This window comes from Alosa pseudoharengus, unplaced genomic scaffold, assembly GCF_046254945.1.
Source record: "Alosa pseudoharengus isolate Yale_2024_CS ecotype anadromous, Long Island Sound unplaced genomic scaffold, YU_APseudo_1.1 YU_APseudo_1.1_scf_24, whole genome shotgun sequence".
In the NCBI taxonomy this organism is placed as follows: Eukaryota; Metazoa; Chordata; class Actinopteri; order Clupeiformes; family Clupeidae; genus Alosa; species Alosa pseudoharengus.
This window is the reverse complement of record NW_027468689.1, coordinates 2021891-2040612: the sequence shown is the minus strand read 5'-3', so window position 1 is coordinate 2040612 and position 18722 is coordinate 2021891. Positions and strand designations below refer to the sequence as shown.

General features: G+C 41.6%; 1 protein-coding gene across 7 annotated transcripts; it reads left to right on the top strand.

Moving 5' to 3' along the window:
• The first annotated feature begins 890 nt into the window (after positions 1–890).
• On the top strand, positions 891–18610 carry cpsf6 (cleavage and polyadenylation specific factor 6). 7 transcript variants are annotated; one of them, XM_076302791.1, is made up of 12 exons: positions 891–972; positions 2699–2908; positions 3483–3586; positions 3734–3879; positions 4056–4211; positions 4835–4933; positions 8017–8512; positions 8902–9030; positions 9666–9781; positions 10056–10260; positions 10543–10742; positions 15012–18610. In XM_076302791.1, exons 1-11 carry the CDS (start codon positions 913–915, stop codon positions 10727–10729), a joined length of 1908 nt encoding a protein of 635 aa, XP_076158906.1. In that variant the 5' UTR covers positions 891–912; the 3' UTR covers positions 10730–10742; positions 15012–18610. The 7 variants fall into 7 exon arrangements, with proteins under 7 accessions (XP_076158906.1, XP_076158907.1, XP_076158905.1 ...); XM_076302792.1 differs by having other exon boundaries at positions 4044–4211; positions 10056–10209; XM_076302790.1 differs by having other exon boundaries at positions 4044–4211.
• Positions 18611–18722: the final 112 nt, after the last annotated feature.

Below are 18722 nucleotides of genomic sequence, written 5' to 3'. Positions count from 1 at the left end.
ATTTGTGAACATGACAGAACAGTTTTTACAGTCAACGTTGTTTTTATAGATTAAATGTAGGCCTACAATCCATATAATTATACTTAAATTAAGCTAAATCCCTCACATAGCTTATGTAAATTCCATGATACAGCAACATGTTTCCTATCGCATCTGATGAGTAGGTCACAGTCAAAAGTATATTCTTCTGCGGTTTCTGCGATTATTTGTTAATGAAATTATTAATATGATTAAAACTAGAAGGTTCTATGGCATATGTATCTTTATAACTAATGGTGCAGGTTTTAATTATTAGTTTATGACTAATAATTAATAAAACGACTGTAGGCTATATCAAAAGTACATTTTGAGAAAGAATTCTATGCTGCTTTAAATGCCGCGATCAGATTAAAATCGCAAGACATCCAAGTCAACACAGACTACGATATAATAAATCCACAACTGGGATACAAAATGTTCCCAGCATTTCCCTGTTTTTTGTTTCCACATGAAGTGGCGAGGTGGGGGAAAACGTTTCCCCCGTTATGCCCATAAGCGCACTTAATCAACTTTTCCTGACAGAGTGTTTTTTTATTTATATGTTCATGCTATTGTTATTAGTAAATTCTATTTAGGATAGCCTGCCTACCTACTCTATTGTTAATATTGGTATTATGAGATAGCCTATTTTTATATTTGAAACTGTTAATTTTAGTGCTAATGTTATGGTTATTGGTGTCATTGTACGTCGCATATTATTATTATTATAAACAAATGATCGTTATTTATGAAGACCCATAATAAGATGAAGCTGTGTACAGGAGAAAGATGCATTTTCGTAAAATTCACTTCAGTCCATAGGATGTGACGCATCCAGTTTTCCTGTTTGCATTTTGTCTCGCTCAGTCGGAGGCGGAGGAGGCTGAGTGGAAAATGGCCGACGGTGTGGATCACATCGATATTTACGCGGATGTAGAAGAGGAGTTCAATCAGGTATGCAAAATTTTCCAGTATTTACTACCATGATCGTTGGGAGTACGTACTACCAAAGAAATGCACGGAAAGTGTAACTTGCCAGCTCTTTTGTTGTCCACCATCTGTGAATTGCCTCCTCAACCGCTGCGGAGGTTGGTCCATGTCTAGCTTCAAGGCTAGCATAACTAGCTAATTCAGCATTGCACTAGTCACATGAATGAATTCTCTGCGGGCAAAGTTATTTTAGTTTTTACAGTTTGTATTATTTTCATCACAAGTGCATGGCTGTTTGGTTTTAGAGTAAGCGTTTTCTTTTGAATTAAAGAATTGCACGTTTGTACATACGCTAACGTGCGTGGCCATTGTTTGCTAGTGTCGATTAGGAACGCCAGTTAGCTTTGAAGTGGCGGGGAAAGGCCTCGCTAACTGAAATTGTGTGTGGCCTGTGCACTTCACATGGCTAATTTGGGGTGTTACAATGTTGAGCGAGATTTCTTCAAGAGTACAGGTACGATTCATTGTGTCATTGCTATTGATGTTGCATCGTTCATTGTAACATTAGTTTTAATAGGCAAAGCTATTCAACCATTAACGGTATAGCGCTGTCCAACCCATGTAACCTGAATGGCAGGCAGTCAACTTTTGTTAGCTAACCTTTAACCTGAACGGTAACGTTAGCTGTGTAACCTTAGCTAAATGTTGTTTAGTTGGTCAGGAGCACGGGCATAGGCTGTTATCCCATTGGGAGTGAATGTGAATTTCTAAAGTTGCCAACAGAATTAGGCCTATTCATTTCATGGATTGTATTTTGCCTTTAGTTAATGGTAACGTATCTCAGCTAACGGTGGGACTTTGCAGTGAGTTGTTCTTAGTCAGCTATGCATATTTAATGCGACATTATTTTGGAACATTTGGAAATGTTTTTAACAAGATTTAATGGTACTGGATGTCCTTTTCAAGGCCTTTTACATGCCCTGTGTTATTCCTGCTTCTTAATTGGTTTATATTGAGCGGCCTTTCCGTTCTCTGCATGTACAGATGGGAGCACTGCGTACTTATTGATCACTGTACAGTAGTTTGACAGGCATCATGTGGTCACCCATTAAGTGAACTGGTGGCGTAACTTTTCCCGACATTAATGAACACGCATGGAGAGATTAATGACTTGCCCTTGTGGGTCGGCTGCCGAGAGGCTTAATTGGAATGAGGGTTTGCAAAGTTTGTTTGAGATAAGCCTCCGGATTATCAGTCTTCTCTGGGCCAGGTCGCATCGCTTTGAGCTGTCCCTGACCTTGCCCAGAGGGAAGAGCCACCGGGAATCGTTAAAACACACAAATATCCTACTTGGACACACTGACACATACACACACACAAATGCATCACACAGGGTGCCTAGTGTGCACGTATAGAAAGCATCCAGTGTACACACACACACACACACACACACACAAGCATGTATCGCAGAGGAAAGCACCTAGTGCACACAGACACAAACATGTTTCACAGAGTGAGAGTCTTTGGGTATAGTTGACCCCAGTGGGGGTAATTAGTAGACAGAATTAGAATCAATGAATTTCCATAGAGACTATGAGCAGAATCTGTCTGTCAAAGAATTGAAACTTGTGTTTGGTGGCTCCTTATTAAGATAAGGCATATGAAAGTATGTAAAATGTAATAACACATTTTTTTAGAGTCTGAAATAATGAGTGATTTTTGTGTGTGTGTGCGTTATCTTTGAAATCAGGGTGAGGATTACCCAGTGCACGACCAGATAGACTTGTACGATGACGTAATCTCTCCATCTGCCAACAATGGAGATGCTCCAGAGGACCGGGACTACCTGGACAATTTGCCCCAGCCTGTCGGCTCCGAGGGGGGCAAGGGGCCTTCATCTAACGTGGTCTACACATACACGGGCAAGAGGATTGCCCTGTACATTGGAAACCTCACATGGGTTCGTCTCTGTTATTGTTTTTGTAAAAAGTATTTTCTGACTTAATCATAACATAACATGAACGCAGAAAATGTGTTCGTTAAGGTGGTGATTGTCTGGGGGGATGAGGGTTAAGGCTGAAAAATCCATCCCACCAAGATGACCAACATCAGGCCTTTTCAACACCTTTGTTTTGAGCTTTCCTGCTGCTTTGAATGCAATGCTACTTATGACATGTTTAATGTCAGACATATTTCTATCATTTCATCACCTAATTTTCACCCTACACCTAATTTTGTTGGGGGACAACTTAAGGCCAGTTAAGGTGGCCGAGCTATAAAGCTCTGGGGGAAACACTGTGACATAATATGAATCTCTTTATCACTAGTATAATCGCTGAACAAATGTTTGGTCTAATGAGGGTACTGAGTTGCACTATTTGGTCACTGAATGCCTGTCGTGTTCTGTGGATGGCTTTATGTGCTCAGGCTTGTAGGTGATGTGGTTGAGCTCTTGACATTATCAAGGATTAACATGGGTTCTGAAATTGTAGAACATCATTAAAGCTAATTTATTTGATTATCTCTTTCCATAGTGGACGACAGATGAAGATTTGTCAGATGCCATTCGGTCGATAGGTATTAATGACGTGCTTGAGATCAAGTTCTTTGAGAACCGTGCCAATGGCCAGTCGAAAGGGTGAGTAACACAAGTCCGTTTGTTGGTTGTCTTTACTAAAAGGGATCAGAAATGACTGTACTTTTACGCTTCTCTCGTAATATCAACATGTGTATCCCCATAATGCTAGGCTTCTTTAATGAAGTGTATGTGTGTGTTTGGATGCAGGTTTGCGCTGGTGTGTGTTGGTTCTGATGCTTCTTCCAGAAAGCTACTGGACCTGCTGTCTAAGCGCGAACTTCACGGGCAGAACCCCATCGTCACACCGTGCAACAAACAGTCCCTCAGCCAGTTTGAGATGCAATCCCGGAAAAGTATGGGCATTAAGCCGCAACATTAAACCTTTCTTTGCTATTTAACAAATAAACATTTTTACATTTGTTAAAATTGCAGAGAAGATACGCTCAGTTGTCTCAATATGAACACTTGCTTGTCTGTTCCAAATTCCTGACCTCTTGTGCCTGTTTGTATCTGTCAGGCACACAATCAGGTCAAATGTCTGGCGAGGGTAAGGCTGGCCCGCCTGGTATCGGCCGCGGCGGCTTCCCCATGGGCCGAGGCCGAGGGCGCTTCCCCGGCCCCCCAGGTCCAGGAGGAGATCGTTTCCCTGGCCCAGTTGGACCCGGAGGTCCTCCACCCTTCCCAGGTGAGCCACCCCCCCACCCCCTGCCCCCCTCTCTTCTGCCCCTCTGCCCCTACACTTGGCACGGCAGGCATGGCTCTGCCCCTCTGCCCCTACACTTGGCACGGCAGGCATGGCTCTGCCCCTCTGCCCCTACACTTGGCACGGCAGACGGCTCTGGGTTCACGGCATCCCTCAGGTCCCCGGCTGGAGGCAGTTGCGCCGCCGTTTCAGGCTGGCCACCTCGCTATGCCCCCACTTCTCCTCCAAACGCTTTAGCAGCTTAAACACCCCCCCTCCCCCCCCCCCACACACACACACACTCCTATGTGAAGGACTCTGTGACCTTTCACCTCTCGTCCAGGTTTGCTCCCAGGAGTTGTGTGAAGGACGGCTCAGACAGCCTGCGCTCCTTGTTTCTTTTGATTTCCTCTTCCTTCCCCCTTTCCCCCTCTCCCCCTCTGTTTTCATTTTTGGGGGGTGTGTTGTTCCATTTTCTTTTCCATTTCTTTCTTTCTTTCTTTCTTTCTTTCTTTCTTTTTTTCTGCCTTCGTTTTCTTTGCCGTTCTCCTCTTTGGCACCTCTTGCTGCTGTTGCTGCCTCGCGGCGTCAGGTGCCAGTTGTGATTGTGGTTTCTCTCCCATCAGGGCCCGGGGCCATAACCCATAGGCACCCCAACAGCCAGCTGATGGATATGAATTTCAATTGCTTCCAGCCGGGGCGCGATGGGAGCTGGCGACCCAGAGGTGAAAGGCCTCGTCTCCTATTGACAGAGCTTAAACAAACAAACAAACAAACAAACACAAACACGTGTTTAAGAAACTCACACCCCCCCCCCTTCCTTTTCCCTCCTCTTTCTTGTCGTCATGATCATATTGTTACTGTCTGTCTTGCGTCACGGTGGCTCTGTGTGTTGTACTCTTTATTGGGCTGTGCTGTCTGTTTGCCTGGGCTAAGCCCAAGGCAGCTGTTTAGTCATTGCAAAAAGGGGGGGGGGTCATTCTTTTTTATTATTGTTGTCTTGATCCTTGTCAGTGGTTCATGTTCCCTCAGTCTTTCTGTCAAGTCAATATGAGGATGCCCTTGTACTTATTTCTTACTAGGAAAAAAGTTGGCTACAGATTTTTGTTAGCAGGGTTTAATTTTTACTAAATCTAACACATCAACATGCTGTTTGTGAGAAGCCTGCTTCAGGTCTATAATATATGGTGTATATATAATATATATGAAATAAATGCACTACCCAAGATTTGTATTTAAACCACATCCCATACCAATAATATTTCGCCTGATCTGTGGAGACAGACACAAACTCCCTTTGCTTTTAATATCTGTAATGCAAAGTGTGAAAATTAACCTCATAAAGTATTCATACTATTAGCTAGAAGGGTCCATCTGCTAGTATTAAAAATAAGCTAGCCTAGATGTTTGGTGGCATTCGATTTTTGGCAATGGCTGTGAAGCTGTGGGAACTCTTTAGTGAGGTGGAGTGTCACATTTCCCTCCTTTTTAGAGAAACAGGACGGAGTTCTGGGTACAAAGTTCCCAACTCTGCTGTCTGTTTCTTCCTGCTTTTCTATCTTGTCTGATTTGGCTGGGCTGGTGACCTCTATGAAGGCTTAGCTGTGCACGCTTGCTATCTTTTGGCCACTACGTCTTTAACCTTATAGAGCTCCAGATGTTTGTTTTTTTGTTTAAGTAATATGATCTTTCTATAAGTGTTGATACCCTACTGTGTAGTTGTCTGGATTGAAATGTGCACTTCTAATAAGTGTTTATCGTGTGTGTGTGTACATATCTGTGTGTGAGACTACTTGTTAAGTATGTTTTTCTGAACTAAGACCTTGCTAACACCACTAATCTCAATCCTGCTTGGCTCCAAAAGAGCTGCTCATTGGCACCTTTATCTCAGATGTTAAGGGCTCATTGCTCTGCCTCTTGCACTTCTTCTGCTTTGCTTGGCATAGTTGGCCCCAAATTAAATTACTGACTGGCTTTGTACTGAGCCAATGAGCAAGTGACTTGTGCATGAACTAAAGCTATCGTGTGTTGTGTGGGAGCTTTGAGCTGACCCTCCCTATTTTGTGCTTTGATCTTGCTCATGGTATTATATAAGCCAGTACTTTTTGCCTTGTTATTATTAAATTAGCTTTAGATTTTGAACTTTGCTTGCCATTTAAATTAGGGTCCTCTGCATTAGCATCTTCATTCAGAACTGGTGTTTACCCTCTGCAGATGACTACAGAACATTGTCATGAGCTTATGGAGCCAAAGTTAGTCCACCATGTCTTTGCCGTGTTTCTGTTTTTTGAGCCAGAGTGCAGAAAACAGGAAATAAGCCAAATCCGACCCTTAAAATGGTTTGTTTGGTTACATGTGCACCGCACCCTCCACTGGTGTCCATTATAGACCCTTTCAAGAGAGTTCCATTATCAGCATCATAGTTGGCCCCACAAGGCTTCCGTTTTAACATTCCATATGTTCTCTTAATGCAGAGGAAGTAGATTGGGAACCAAATAGAACGTTTAAAGGTGCGATTTGTAGGATTGTTACCGAACGTTCTGCAGGCCAAAATCAAAACACTGGTGAACGTTCTCAAGACTGCCAGACGTGAGTCTCTTCTGGGTTGCCAGATGTAATGAAGACTTAGCTAACGTTAGTTGACCTGCAGCTGCTTTAACGTTTCTCCAACCATGACCCAGCTACATTACGGAAACAGTGAAAACAAAAAATACCTCTCTAACCAACGTAACATATTTAGCTGAAGTTAGCGATGCAGATGAAGTTTAGCCTAGGCTACCTGTTGTGGAGAAATATGGCCAGCTCTGTGTCAGACTTGATATTCTTCGTTTGAGGAAGACGTCACCATCTCAGGAAGCTCCTCCGATGTCCACTTAATTTGTTTCTTGTTTTAATTTTGGAAATTTGCCTGCCTCTTGTAGGCGTTCATGACTACAACTGACAGCTGTTGACAGTTGGCCTTTGCTAATTTGGCAACCCAAATAGGAGGACGCGCCAGCCCATTATTAATACGCTATTCTAGAATTAATCGTTCAAAAAATAAACGAAAATTCCAAGAGATTCTGCCCCGTAACTCATTTTTTTTCATGGGTTTTACGGGGATTTACGGGTTAGAGTAATGTTGTCAAATAAGCCATTACTTCAATTCATCGTGTTTCCTTACTCTCTGACAACATATGGTGATCATTTTTGGAATGGCTACAGTTTATTTTCCATTATCTCCTACATACTGGACCTTTAAGCATTGTTTTTGTTTTTATTGTTGAAAGGGTCTATACTAATTTCTCTATACCATGACCGTTGGCCTCAAATGACCTGAACGCATTGGAGGCTCTCACTAAGGCTGGGGTTAACACACACAGAGGCCAGAAGGCAAAGGGTTGACACCCCCCTCCCCCCTCTGACCCCCCCCCCCCCTCTCCAGCTCCATACACACAGGCAGCCTTGAAATGTATATTTCTATTTTTTGTGCGTTGCTCAGCATGTTTGCTGATTATGTCTGCAATGACTAAAGGCAGGTCGGGCAATCTGATCCTCAGAGAATTGGTTTCCTGTGTTGGATTCATAATTGCAACTAGTTAGGTCCTAAAGAGTAATGTTGACACTAGCAAATAGAGAAATTTGAGAAATTTAAGCTTCAATGAGATCAGATGAGATGAGATTGCCTGAGTCTGCTACTTGCAAAACTAAAGTAATCCTCTTTTTAGCAAGGTTACCTCGAGTGAGCTACAACACGTTCAAAGCCTCTCGTCAGTGGTGATGTTTACTCATGTCGTCTTTTTCTCTGTGTCTCCTCTTTTCCCTTCAGGAGGCATGCAGGGACCACCCCGCCCTCCGCCTGGCCCCCCCGGCCCCCCCGGCCCCCCCGGGCCCCCACCTCCGGGACAGGGTCTGCCCCCACCCCTCTCTGGCCCCCCTAACAGAGGCGATCGCCCCCCTCCCCCGGTCATGTTCCCAGGCCAGTTTGGCCAGCCCCCGATGGGACCCCTCCCTCCGGGTCCTCCCCCACCTGGTTACGGCCCTCCTCCCGGCCCCCCTCCCCCCCAGCAAGGCCCTCCTCCCCCAGGTCCCTTCCCTCCACGCCCCCCTGGGCCCATAGGACCCCCCATGGCCCTGGCCCCCCCTCCACACATGCAGGGTCCTCCTCCTGGCGGGCCCCCCCCTGCCCCTCACGTCAACCCCGCCTTCTTTCCCCCGCCGGGCAACAACAACATGCCCTCGTCGGACAGCAGAGGCCCTCCTCCAAACGACCCCTACGGCCGGCCGCCTCCTTACGACCGAGGAGACTACGGCCCTGGTGGCAGGTAATGTCCCTATGCACGTCACCCCAAATACATCAGTCTGAACTAGTCTCTGCACTGCCCACACAGACCAATCAATGTCGTCAGTTCAAAATAGTGTTTGTATTTTCTGTTACTTTCTCTATTTTCACTTAACTTTTCTCATTTTCTGCGAAGTTGTGGTTAAAGTTGGTGCTAGTTGTTATTGTTGTATGAGAGCGAGGCGCTGTATTTCCACTGCAATACACACTTATTAGTTTTCCTAACCTTGTGAGGACATTGATGTTGAGGGAGACTCTTTTGGAGGGATCTGCTGCCCATAGAACAGAGTTACCGTAGTGATGACCCTAGTGATCATTCGCGAGTCGCTCTTCCCTGTGACCCTGAATGTCCCTCCCTCTGGCTGCTTCCAGCAACCCGAGACCCCCGCTAATCCCAGACTTTGGGCTCAGGCCCCTGAGAGAGCCCTGGATTAACGAGGGCGGTATGGCCGATCTGAAACAGGGCGGCAGGCATTTGCCCCCCAGTGCCAGTGACGCAGGGTCAGTAAAGCTCCAAAACATCTGGCAGCCCCCGAACAGGAACCTCAGACTCCTTGCCTGGCTTTGTTTGTTTTGTGTTTATTTTTTTATTTGTTTGTTTATTTTGAAGAAGTTGTTTTTGTTTATTCTTTGAGTGGATGCATCCCTTTAGGCTGTGTGTCTTGCTGATAATTTGCTCCATTCATCTAGCTTGGCTTGGGAGACTGGGTTGATTTGCATTACACCGCATTTGATGTGTGTCAACTGTAATCCCACATGAGTGGTACTTTCGCAGTTTTACTTTTTGATTAACCCTTATGTGTGAGTTTGTGTGTGTGTGTGTGTGTGTGTGTGTGCACCTTTTAACCCTTTACATTGGGGACGCTCAATCCTTTTCCCTGGATATGCATTCGGTCAGCATTAATGGGGCTCAGATCTGGCTCTTGGCAGTCGACTGCCTCAGCCCGTGTGTGTCCAGCTAAGGCTTGGGGGGCTATGACGAGTACATATCCAGGCAGAGGATTAGGCACTCTCTCTCTGTGTGTGTGTGTGAGTGTGAGAGAGATTTTGATATTTCATTGTGTGTCTTGGTTTTGGTACCAAATAATGTTCGTCTCTGACCTTTTGTATGTGCGTGTGTGTGTGTGTGTGTGCAGGGAGATGGATTCGGCACGGACCCCGCTGAGCGAAGCGGAGTTTGAGGAGATCATGAACCGTAACAGGGCCATTTCCAGCAGTGCTATCTCACGTGCGGTGTCTGACGCAAGTGCTGGTGAGAACTACATTGTTAATATATAATTCAGACGTCACTAGATTCTGTGTGCAACATCGGTGCCATTTTTTGCTTGGCTAAAAAAGCTGTGATTGTTTATAATGAGTGAAAAATACTTCCGATCAATTTTGAAATAATTTAAAAAAAGAAAGAATCGATGGAACTCTGATTTGAAGCTAAAATATTAAGTACGCCCATAATAAAGTCATCTTGAAATAACTTTGTTTGATGTGACCATTTGCTGAGGCCGATTGTCCTGTATTTAATCCTGCAGCGGACTATGGGAGTGCGATAGAGACCTTGGTGACTGCCATCTCTCTGATCAAGCAGTCAAAAGTGTCTGCTGACGATCGCTGTAAAGTCCTAATCAGCTCGCTACAGGACTGCCTGCACGGCATCGAGTCCAAGTCCTACGGCTCTGCGTCGAGGTACGGCTCTGTCAGTCACTCTACTGCTCTCATAAAGGGCCTGAAAGGGGGGTGAGTAGTTTGGTCGTTTGTCCTGAATTTTTGAGAAACATTGTGATGCCATTGAAATGTGTGGGTTTCTTCAAGTCAATTTTTAATGAGGAGTTAATGATTTTAGTTTTTGTGTTATGTGTTTTAGTTTGGAATTTTTGTAAGTGTGTGTAGGTTGGTGCAGTTACTCATTTTACTTGCACACCCACGATATTGCAGTTAGTAAGGTGTGTGTGTGTGTGTGTGCATCAGATGTGTATGTGTGATCTGTGCGCCTTCATTGACCTGCTGCTTTTCTTGAAGACGGGAGCGCTCTCGTGAACGTGACCACAGCCGGTCGCGAGAGAAGAGTCGCCGACACAAGTCGCGAAGCCGCGACCGCCACGAGGACTACTACCGGGAACGTAGCCGCGAGCGGGACCGCCACCGGGAGAGGGACCGAGACCGCGAAAGAGATAGAGACCGCGAGAGGGAGTACCGGCACCGCTAGATGGCCAGTGAAGGTGTGTATGCCGTGGTTCCCTTGCCCTTTCCCCTGACCCCCTCTCCCCCTCCTCCTACCCCCCCTCCTCCTCTAGCAAGTGGAGATTTCATCCAAAGGGCTCCTGTTTTAGCTCATTCAACGTCCGGTAAGTGGGGGAATCCGATGAGGTAAGAGGTTTTGTTGATTGACAATGGAAATTGTACCTCAGACAACTTTTATTGGTCTTGGTGTGATTTTCCACAGTGTTTTTCCCTGATGTTGGGGAAATGTATGTATCATTTATGTTCTAATTAAATTCAAAATGACTTTGTTTCATCTGTGGTACACAAGGAGATCAGTTTTAAAACTAAATGGGGAAACTATTCTGAACATGTATATGGGAGCATTTTTGTAGCGACATTGTAGTTTTTGTCTGTATTGTGATTGTGGACTCGTATGCTGTTGACTAAACTAAAACCAAGTGCATTTATTACATGTTGGGGATCAGTAAAATCAGTATGTGAAATGTTGTCATATCTGATGCACAATTGGTTCGCTAAACAGCAAATTTGTCCTAGATTCAAATTTGTGTAGTTTTCATTCTACGGTTTGAATTGATTGAAGTTGATCAAGATATTGGAAAGAAATGTGCAGATATATTTACATGCATAAATACTGATATTAAACTATATTTGTAATACCCAAGCAATATCATTATCATATTTACAAAATTTATTCACTAGTAAGATGCATATATGAAACCCTCTGCTTCATAACATCTTAATCCATATGTGAATGTATGAGCCAAAAATGAATAAATCAGAGGTCCCCTCACACCAATCTCATGCTCAGTGCGCGTCCTAATACTCCCAGTTTGTGTACACATGTTGTTTGTGCCGAATCAGTTTTATAATAAGCCCACCATTGTGATTTGCCCTAGCCATTTTAACCTCCTAGCCCTCATGTTTAATAGGACATCTGAGGTATGTGTAATATTGGCCATGTCACTTGGACTGTTTTGTGCTGCTGTTATCTCTTTCACAAATATTCGACATATTTGTAATAATCCTGACTTCTGACAGTATAATCTTGCTACTTATGAAGCTGTCTGTATTGAGTAGGGTTTGATTTTGGCATTAGTGTTATTTGAATTGCAAAGGAAATTGACTTTGTTGAATTGAGATGCAAAATATTTCTCTTGACACGACTGCCCTTTAGATAATTGACTGTGAAGCCTTCCATTATTATGATTATTATACCTTGGTGGAATTCATAGTTTAATTTTCCTGTAATGTATTGATGCACATTGCTCAGCCATTCCATTGATTTGTGGCCAGATAATAATTTTTTGAAGAAATTGCATTGATCACTTATGGGTTTGGTCAGACTAATTTGTATGTACCTTCTGGTTTATAAAACTTGAAAGATTCTTAATTAATATCCTTAGAATACAGAAATTATTTTTCAAACTATGGTGGAAATATTCACAATTAGTTGTGGTTCAGACGCAGGTGTGGTCTCATAAGTGATGTTAGCTTGACAAATAAGCAATATCTAGAATAAGATTTGAAAAAGCATAATTTCCAGAACGTTTTCTGTGGGTTTGTTAACTGTTATCGTCAATGAATATCAGAATGTACTGAATCAAGAAACCTCTCAATTGCAGCCCCTAATGACCAAAGCCCTCTCCATGGCAAAAGCCCTTTTGCTATTTATGCCACTACGGTCTGTCTTCCAGTTATTGTGTAAACCTGACTGTTCTGGTCAATTCCGTCATTAAAACTGTCCATACTTTTATATGTCAGAATTTCAAACCATCTCAGCTTATAAAAAAAATAATATAATAATTATGTAAACTGTATTTTAGAAATTCGATCACAATGTGGCCTAAATGAGAAGAAAGCTCAAATAAAACTGAATGCCTTTATTACCCATAATTAATTACCCATAATAATGTCTCCATCTGAGTCTTGTTAGGTCCAGAAGTCGTTATTTATTTACCTTTTTTTTTATCTCTTTACATTTTTTTTGTTAAGCCTGATTCTGAGAATCACTGTAATACCGTGAATCCATTGTTGCCACCAGATCTGTGGCTTTGGTCATGTGACCTCCTGCAATGGAGGGCTTTGGTCATGTGACCTCCTGCAATGGAGGGCTTTGGTCATGTGACCTCCTGCAATGGAGGGCTTTGGTCATGTGACCTCCTGCAATGGAGGGCTTTGGTCATGTGACCTCCTGCAATGGAGGGCTTTGGTCATGTGACCTCCTGCAATGGAGGGCTTTGGTCATGTGACCTCCTGCAATGGAGGGCTTTGGTCATGTGACCTCAGAGCTCACTGGACTCCTACTGGCTTGATTAGGTTGTACAGTTGTAAAGAAAAATTAGGAACAAATCCTTTTGGCATCTTTTATATTTAAGTCTATTTGGTCAGAAAAACTTTAAAAAGAAGGAAATATAATAATCCAAGTATTTGGTGCTTTTTGCTGCACTGAGAGGTTTCTGTGGCGTTCTGTATTTTGACATCCTTGCCTCACCAACTGTGTCTTCTGATGTGCCTTTATCTGTTGACCTTTTGACCTCTCTGTGCCGAATTGTCCTCAGATCTTAACACATTCTGTTTACTCACCTAGCCTCTGGAGCGAGATCACTGTTATAGTACAGATGGAAATGACTAGCATGTTTTTGTTTCCAAGTTTGTCCAATGTAGGTTATGGTCCTGTTTACAGGCTTGGAGAAAGCAGATATCCTGATGCCCTGACTGTGTACACCTTTTTGCTCTAGTGTTTTTTTTTTTGTTTGTTTGTTTGTTTGTTTGTTTTTGGAAAACAAATTCACTCCTTCATTCTCTCTTTCTCTTCTGTCAGTATCTGTTTTGTCATGAGGACATTCATGGAAATGTTTCCCTTTTCACCACTGGGGTCACTGCATTTCAGGAAGCCTAACTTGACAATATCAGTATGCCTGTCAATACAAAAAAATAAGAATTAGCCCTTAAACGAATGTGCATTAGCCATTAATGGCATGCCATGTGGAAGTGCATTATGTGAAGCCTCTGCATTATCACCATCAAATAAGTGTTACAGTTTTGATGGTGGTAGTATAAACATTCTAATTGCACCAATAATATTACCTCTATAAGATCTCCACAAACCTTATGAAATGCATTGATCTCATTGAGTGTCTGTAGTTCTCAGAATAGAATAGGGAATCGGGTGGGTTGCCCTAACAGAAAATAGTGATTGAATTTTAAATTGGAGGGAGGAAAAAAGAAAATTGCCGTGCTGCAAACCATTTTATTCTTGAGACCAGTTTTTTCCAAGTTGGAAATGAGACTTCTGTGAATCCTTTGAATTTGAGCATTGCGATAGCCTACTTCACCTATTTAGAATCTATTTAAGCCAGGGGGCCTACTTCACCTATTTAGAATCTATTTAAGCCAGGGGGCCTTCTTCACCTATTTATAATCTATTTAAGCCAGTGGGCTTCGTAACTATCCCAGATCACAAGCCAGGTTCTGGCTACCTGGTATATCTGACCTCTTTAATGACATTTCAAATAAGAGACTCCCTTTGGTAGTATGTAGTGTCTAAAATAACAGCTTTTTTATTTTTCTTAAATATAAGACTTACTGTGTTGGCGTATCCTGCTCACTGAGCTGCATGCGAGTCTTCCCATCCTGTTCTTCCAACTGTGTCCAAAGAGCATTGAATCATTCTCTTTCTCTTCCCTTCTGTAACGCTGGCCATGTCTTTCCTCTATTCTGTCTAACGACTGCTGTCTTAGATCTAGTCACATAGAATCCTCTGTAGTCTTTCCAATTGCCTCTCAGATCCCGTAAATGCACCAATGTCATGATGTTGACTGAATGCTTTGTGTCATGAGATGAATTGAATGAAAAGTCATTTGAAGTGTGGGATGTGGGACATTTTCTTAATGCATTGAGTTGCTAATGAATCGATCTGAATATGTGAAAAGGCATTTGGTAATGTGGGTGAACCCTGCCTACCAGTTTTGCAAGGTTTTGCATACTGTTCTTATCTGGCAAAAGTTGCAAAACTGAATCAGAAGTAATATGATCTAAAATTGTAAGCTCTAAAAGTCTTACTAAATCTGCCACTATAGTCAGTACCACAAGGGGAAAAATATGTTCCTTTGCCAATGTGTTTGCATGTGTATACATTTTTGTATGCTTGTTTGTGTGTATGATGGGTCTAGTTAGAGAACGGATAAACAAAGCAAATCTCTGCATGACTGGGTTGCCCAACAAACAAAACAATCAAACACCAGCCTCCGTTTCACACCTTTCAGCTGTCGGAAGAGGAGGAGTCACGCCTGGATAAGCACCCATCCACCCGCCCGTCTCGCCAGGACCTTTCTGCTACCCAGCGACCCTCATCTACCCACCCTTCCCTCGCCCTCTCTCTTCCTCTCTCTTCTACCAACTTTGCGTCAGAGGATGGGACTAACATTGTTGTGTAAGGCTACATTAGAGGTGTACAGAAACAAAAAGACCCTTCATCCTATACTCATGGTTTAAAAAAAAAAAAAAAAAAACATGCCTCTTTTTTTTATTTTTTTGTTTTATTTGAAAGACATACAAAGACAGACCTATCATACCTGTGTAATTAAAAGAAATCTCTGCTTTGCATCGTAAAATCCACTAAGGAATAAAAACTTTGCTTGCGTTCCCCTAAACGATAAAACATTTTGACCGCTATAATGTATAAACTGTCTGTCTAGGGATATTGTTTTTATAGGGACTACTTCTGGTAAGCGTCTTTATTTTTTTTCTCTTAATGACTCCTTCCCCTCCTTGTCTGTCTCCTGGTTCGGATAATGTTTGTAAATGTCTATGCTTTGATTGATTATTAAATAGATTCTGTGTTGTAATAAACTGTTTGCTGGGGTTGCCAATTGCTTATACTCTGAGTTCCTTAAGCTGACGTCTCACACCTAGTATATATGAAATGTGCCTTGATGGGTCAATGTCATATTACTGGTCATTTGAAGACAGAAACTTCTCTGCATTGCACTGTCTTGTTTTATACAGAAGTAATCTTAAAACTTAAAAGAAAGTTTTAGGTGTTTATTTTCAGACTACAGGCCACCGTGTGATTTTTACATTTTTTTTTTTTTACAAATATTAAGGTGTACACTAAATTGGGTAAACTATGCTGTTAAATGTCACTGGTCGCTGGCAAGAGACTTATAGTCCCGCTGCCTGACTAATTAACGTCAGACTTGTGTTCCAGCAATGGTAGAGATGTCACTCCTTGGAGTATAACTGCCACAGAAAACAAAAATGTGTACATTGAAGTGATACTACTACCAGTAAGATATGTGGACTTGTACTCCATGTATACTGACTGTCACATTGTTTGGCAAAAAAATCAGTTACTGATTGTGCCTTGAAGAGCATTGACATGTAATTTTTTTATTGTGTACTATATTACTGATGGTTGAGTCGCGTAGATGTACATAGTGAACTTAGTGTAGTTAGTAGGATTTTGAAAGTGGTAACAAATGTTTACATCAGTGCTTTAATAGACACTCCCATTTCATTCGTGTTTTATTGTTTTGTTTTTTTGTTTCTTTTTTGTTTGTTTGTTGACCAAATTAAATGTAGAACCGTTGGTACAGTAGAGTAAAAGTAAATGCACGCTCATGTCAAATGACACTAGTCCTCTAGTCAAGTTGTTGTTGTTGAGCAACAAATTGACCAGTTCATCTGGCCTCTTACCTTCATTGCGGTGATACCAATCTGAAATATCTTGACAGAACTAATGAATGGTTATGGAGTTTGTCATTTTCTAAATTACACTGATGATATTTTGAAAGAGTCCATATGCACATTTTCCTGACATTTTATCAGACAAAACACTGTGACCTGAAATATTTTGCACTTAATACATGCAGTGTAGTTTTAAAACGAATTTGCTTAATAGGCATTGTGATTATGTTAATTGGCTTGGCTTTGAATTTGTTGTTGATCTCAATTTAAATGACTAGTTCCATTTTCTCAGATGTGTTGACTCAAATTCAAGTTTAATTGCACTGATATTGTTTTTTCTGTTTTTGGGAATGTATTACACCACTCTAGTCGAATTATATAATACCCCTAATGGAATGTGGTTTATTTTTAACAGATTTTAAATGAAAATGTGAATTTCTAGGCTAGGCTTAAAAATAGGGCAAACATACTTTCATGCTTTTCGTGTGGATATGTGGAGACTATATTACCCAGGCACTGTATGTGGAATGAGGACCTTTTGCAGTATTTTACATGCAGGTAAATTGAGTGGCCATCTAAACATACGTTTTTGACCACTGGTACCATTCTTCTATGATTTGTCACATCTCAACCTTATCCTTCCCTCTTTTGAAGTCAGCATTTCTTACTTTGTTAAGAAATGCTGACTTGGTGACGAGGGATCAGTTTTCAACAAAAAAGTTTGCACACAGTTCAAATACGTATTTGTCTGTATCAATACACATAACATATAGTCACTAGGAATTTATAAGCCTTGTTTTGGCTAGCTGTGATGTAGCAAGCTTGTATTCAAGTGTCTGATTCAGACCAGTGATATACTGAATCGTGTTTTATTTTACTGACCTGTTCCCAATTATGCAAAAATGCATTTTAGACACACACACACACACACACACTCTCTCTATCAGGGATTATATTAGGCCCTGGTTACATTTCATTTATGCATTTGAATGTGGTTGTTTTGTACTGTTTTTTTCCAGATCTGTACAGTATTTAAAGGATAGATCTTTTTTCGTAAGACATTGTCATGTTTTGGGTGTTCTTAATAAAGTAGTGTGCCACAGTGTTTCACTTGCACTATAGCTTGGTGTTAGCGCTATAGCGATTTTTCTAATTGATCGATCAAGATTCAAAGCCCTGTAGAGAATATAGAGGATTCCAGCACTGATCTCACACTCCGCTGGCTAAACTTTATTTAGGGTTAGCTATTGTCTGGGGAGGCAGTTATGGTTCCTTTTAAATCTGTTGTAAGTTTATCACAGCTGGTCTGTTTTATTAGTAAGTTTTGAAAATGGACATGGTCAACAGTGTTGCTAATATTTTACGCCTCTGGTAAGTTGGACATATTTTTGCCATATAAATTATTTTAATAGTTCCTATGTGTACACAGTTGTGCTATATAGTTTCTATTTTTACTATATATATTTAATTTTTTAGGAACTGTTGTCTGACATGTGAAGTAGCCTTGTAGATGCAACATTAGTTTAAATGTAAAAAGTAATGTCAGGGATGTATATTTTTTAAGTATTGCTTTTATACCCCTTGACTCCAGCTTCTCAGCTTTTGAGAGATCCAGGTAAGTAGCCATGCAGATCATCAGTCCGAGGGGATCCAAGATGTTGGTGGGTATAGACCTATTTGGCCTGTTTACTGTACATGGTTTCAGCCTGGCCTTAGACTATAAGAACATTTCAATGAGAATCTCTATAGGAAAGCTTTCAGTTTAGAACTGGACTAAATCCATGTATGAGAAACTGCCTGATTGAGACTGTGTTAATTCTGTGCAGTATGTTAGCTTCTGTGGCATCAGCCTGTCTGATATCACCATTAAATCAGTCTTATCCAATCAGGCTACTATGGAAGTGGTGCCTTTATGGACACTTAAAATTGAGCTACTGATTATGAAATGATGTGGATTTTCTTTATTTCCCTACACAGTTTATAAGGGTTTTTAGGGGCTAAACTGACAAATTAGATAGGATGTTCAAGCTCTCAATATCCAGATTTATAAGTAATTATCTTTTTGTAGATATAAAATGGATTGTTCAAAAAGATGGTTAAATCATAGAATATATTTTGCTTCAGAGTATCTTTGTCCAGAATTTCAGTCTCAAAATAAAAACCTTTGATGAACTCAGTTTTGTGTTTTTTTCCCCCTCTTCATTATTTCTCCCTTCTCTTAATTTATTTACAGTATGAAAGGGTGATTATAAGATACTGTATATATATGTCCATAAACTTTGAGCCAA

What these genes read in the sequence shown, in the direction of transcription:
- cpsf6 (XM_076302790.1), top strand. Translation starts at nt 913, where the DNA reads ATGGCCGACGGTGTGGATCACATCGATATTTACGCGGATGTAGAAGAG. An exon ending in AGGTCCTCCACCCTTCCCAG is followed by an intron (nt 4,212 to 4,834) that starts GTGAGCCACCCC and finishes CTCTCCCATCAG; the next exon opens with GGCCCGGGGCCATAACCCAT. An exon ending in CCCAGTGCCAGTGACGCAGG is followed by an intron (nt 9,031 to 9,665) that starts GTCAGTAAAGCT and finishes GTGTGTGTGCAG; the next exon opens with GGAGATGGATTCGGCACGGA.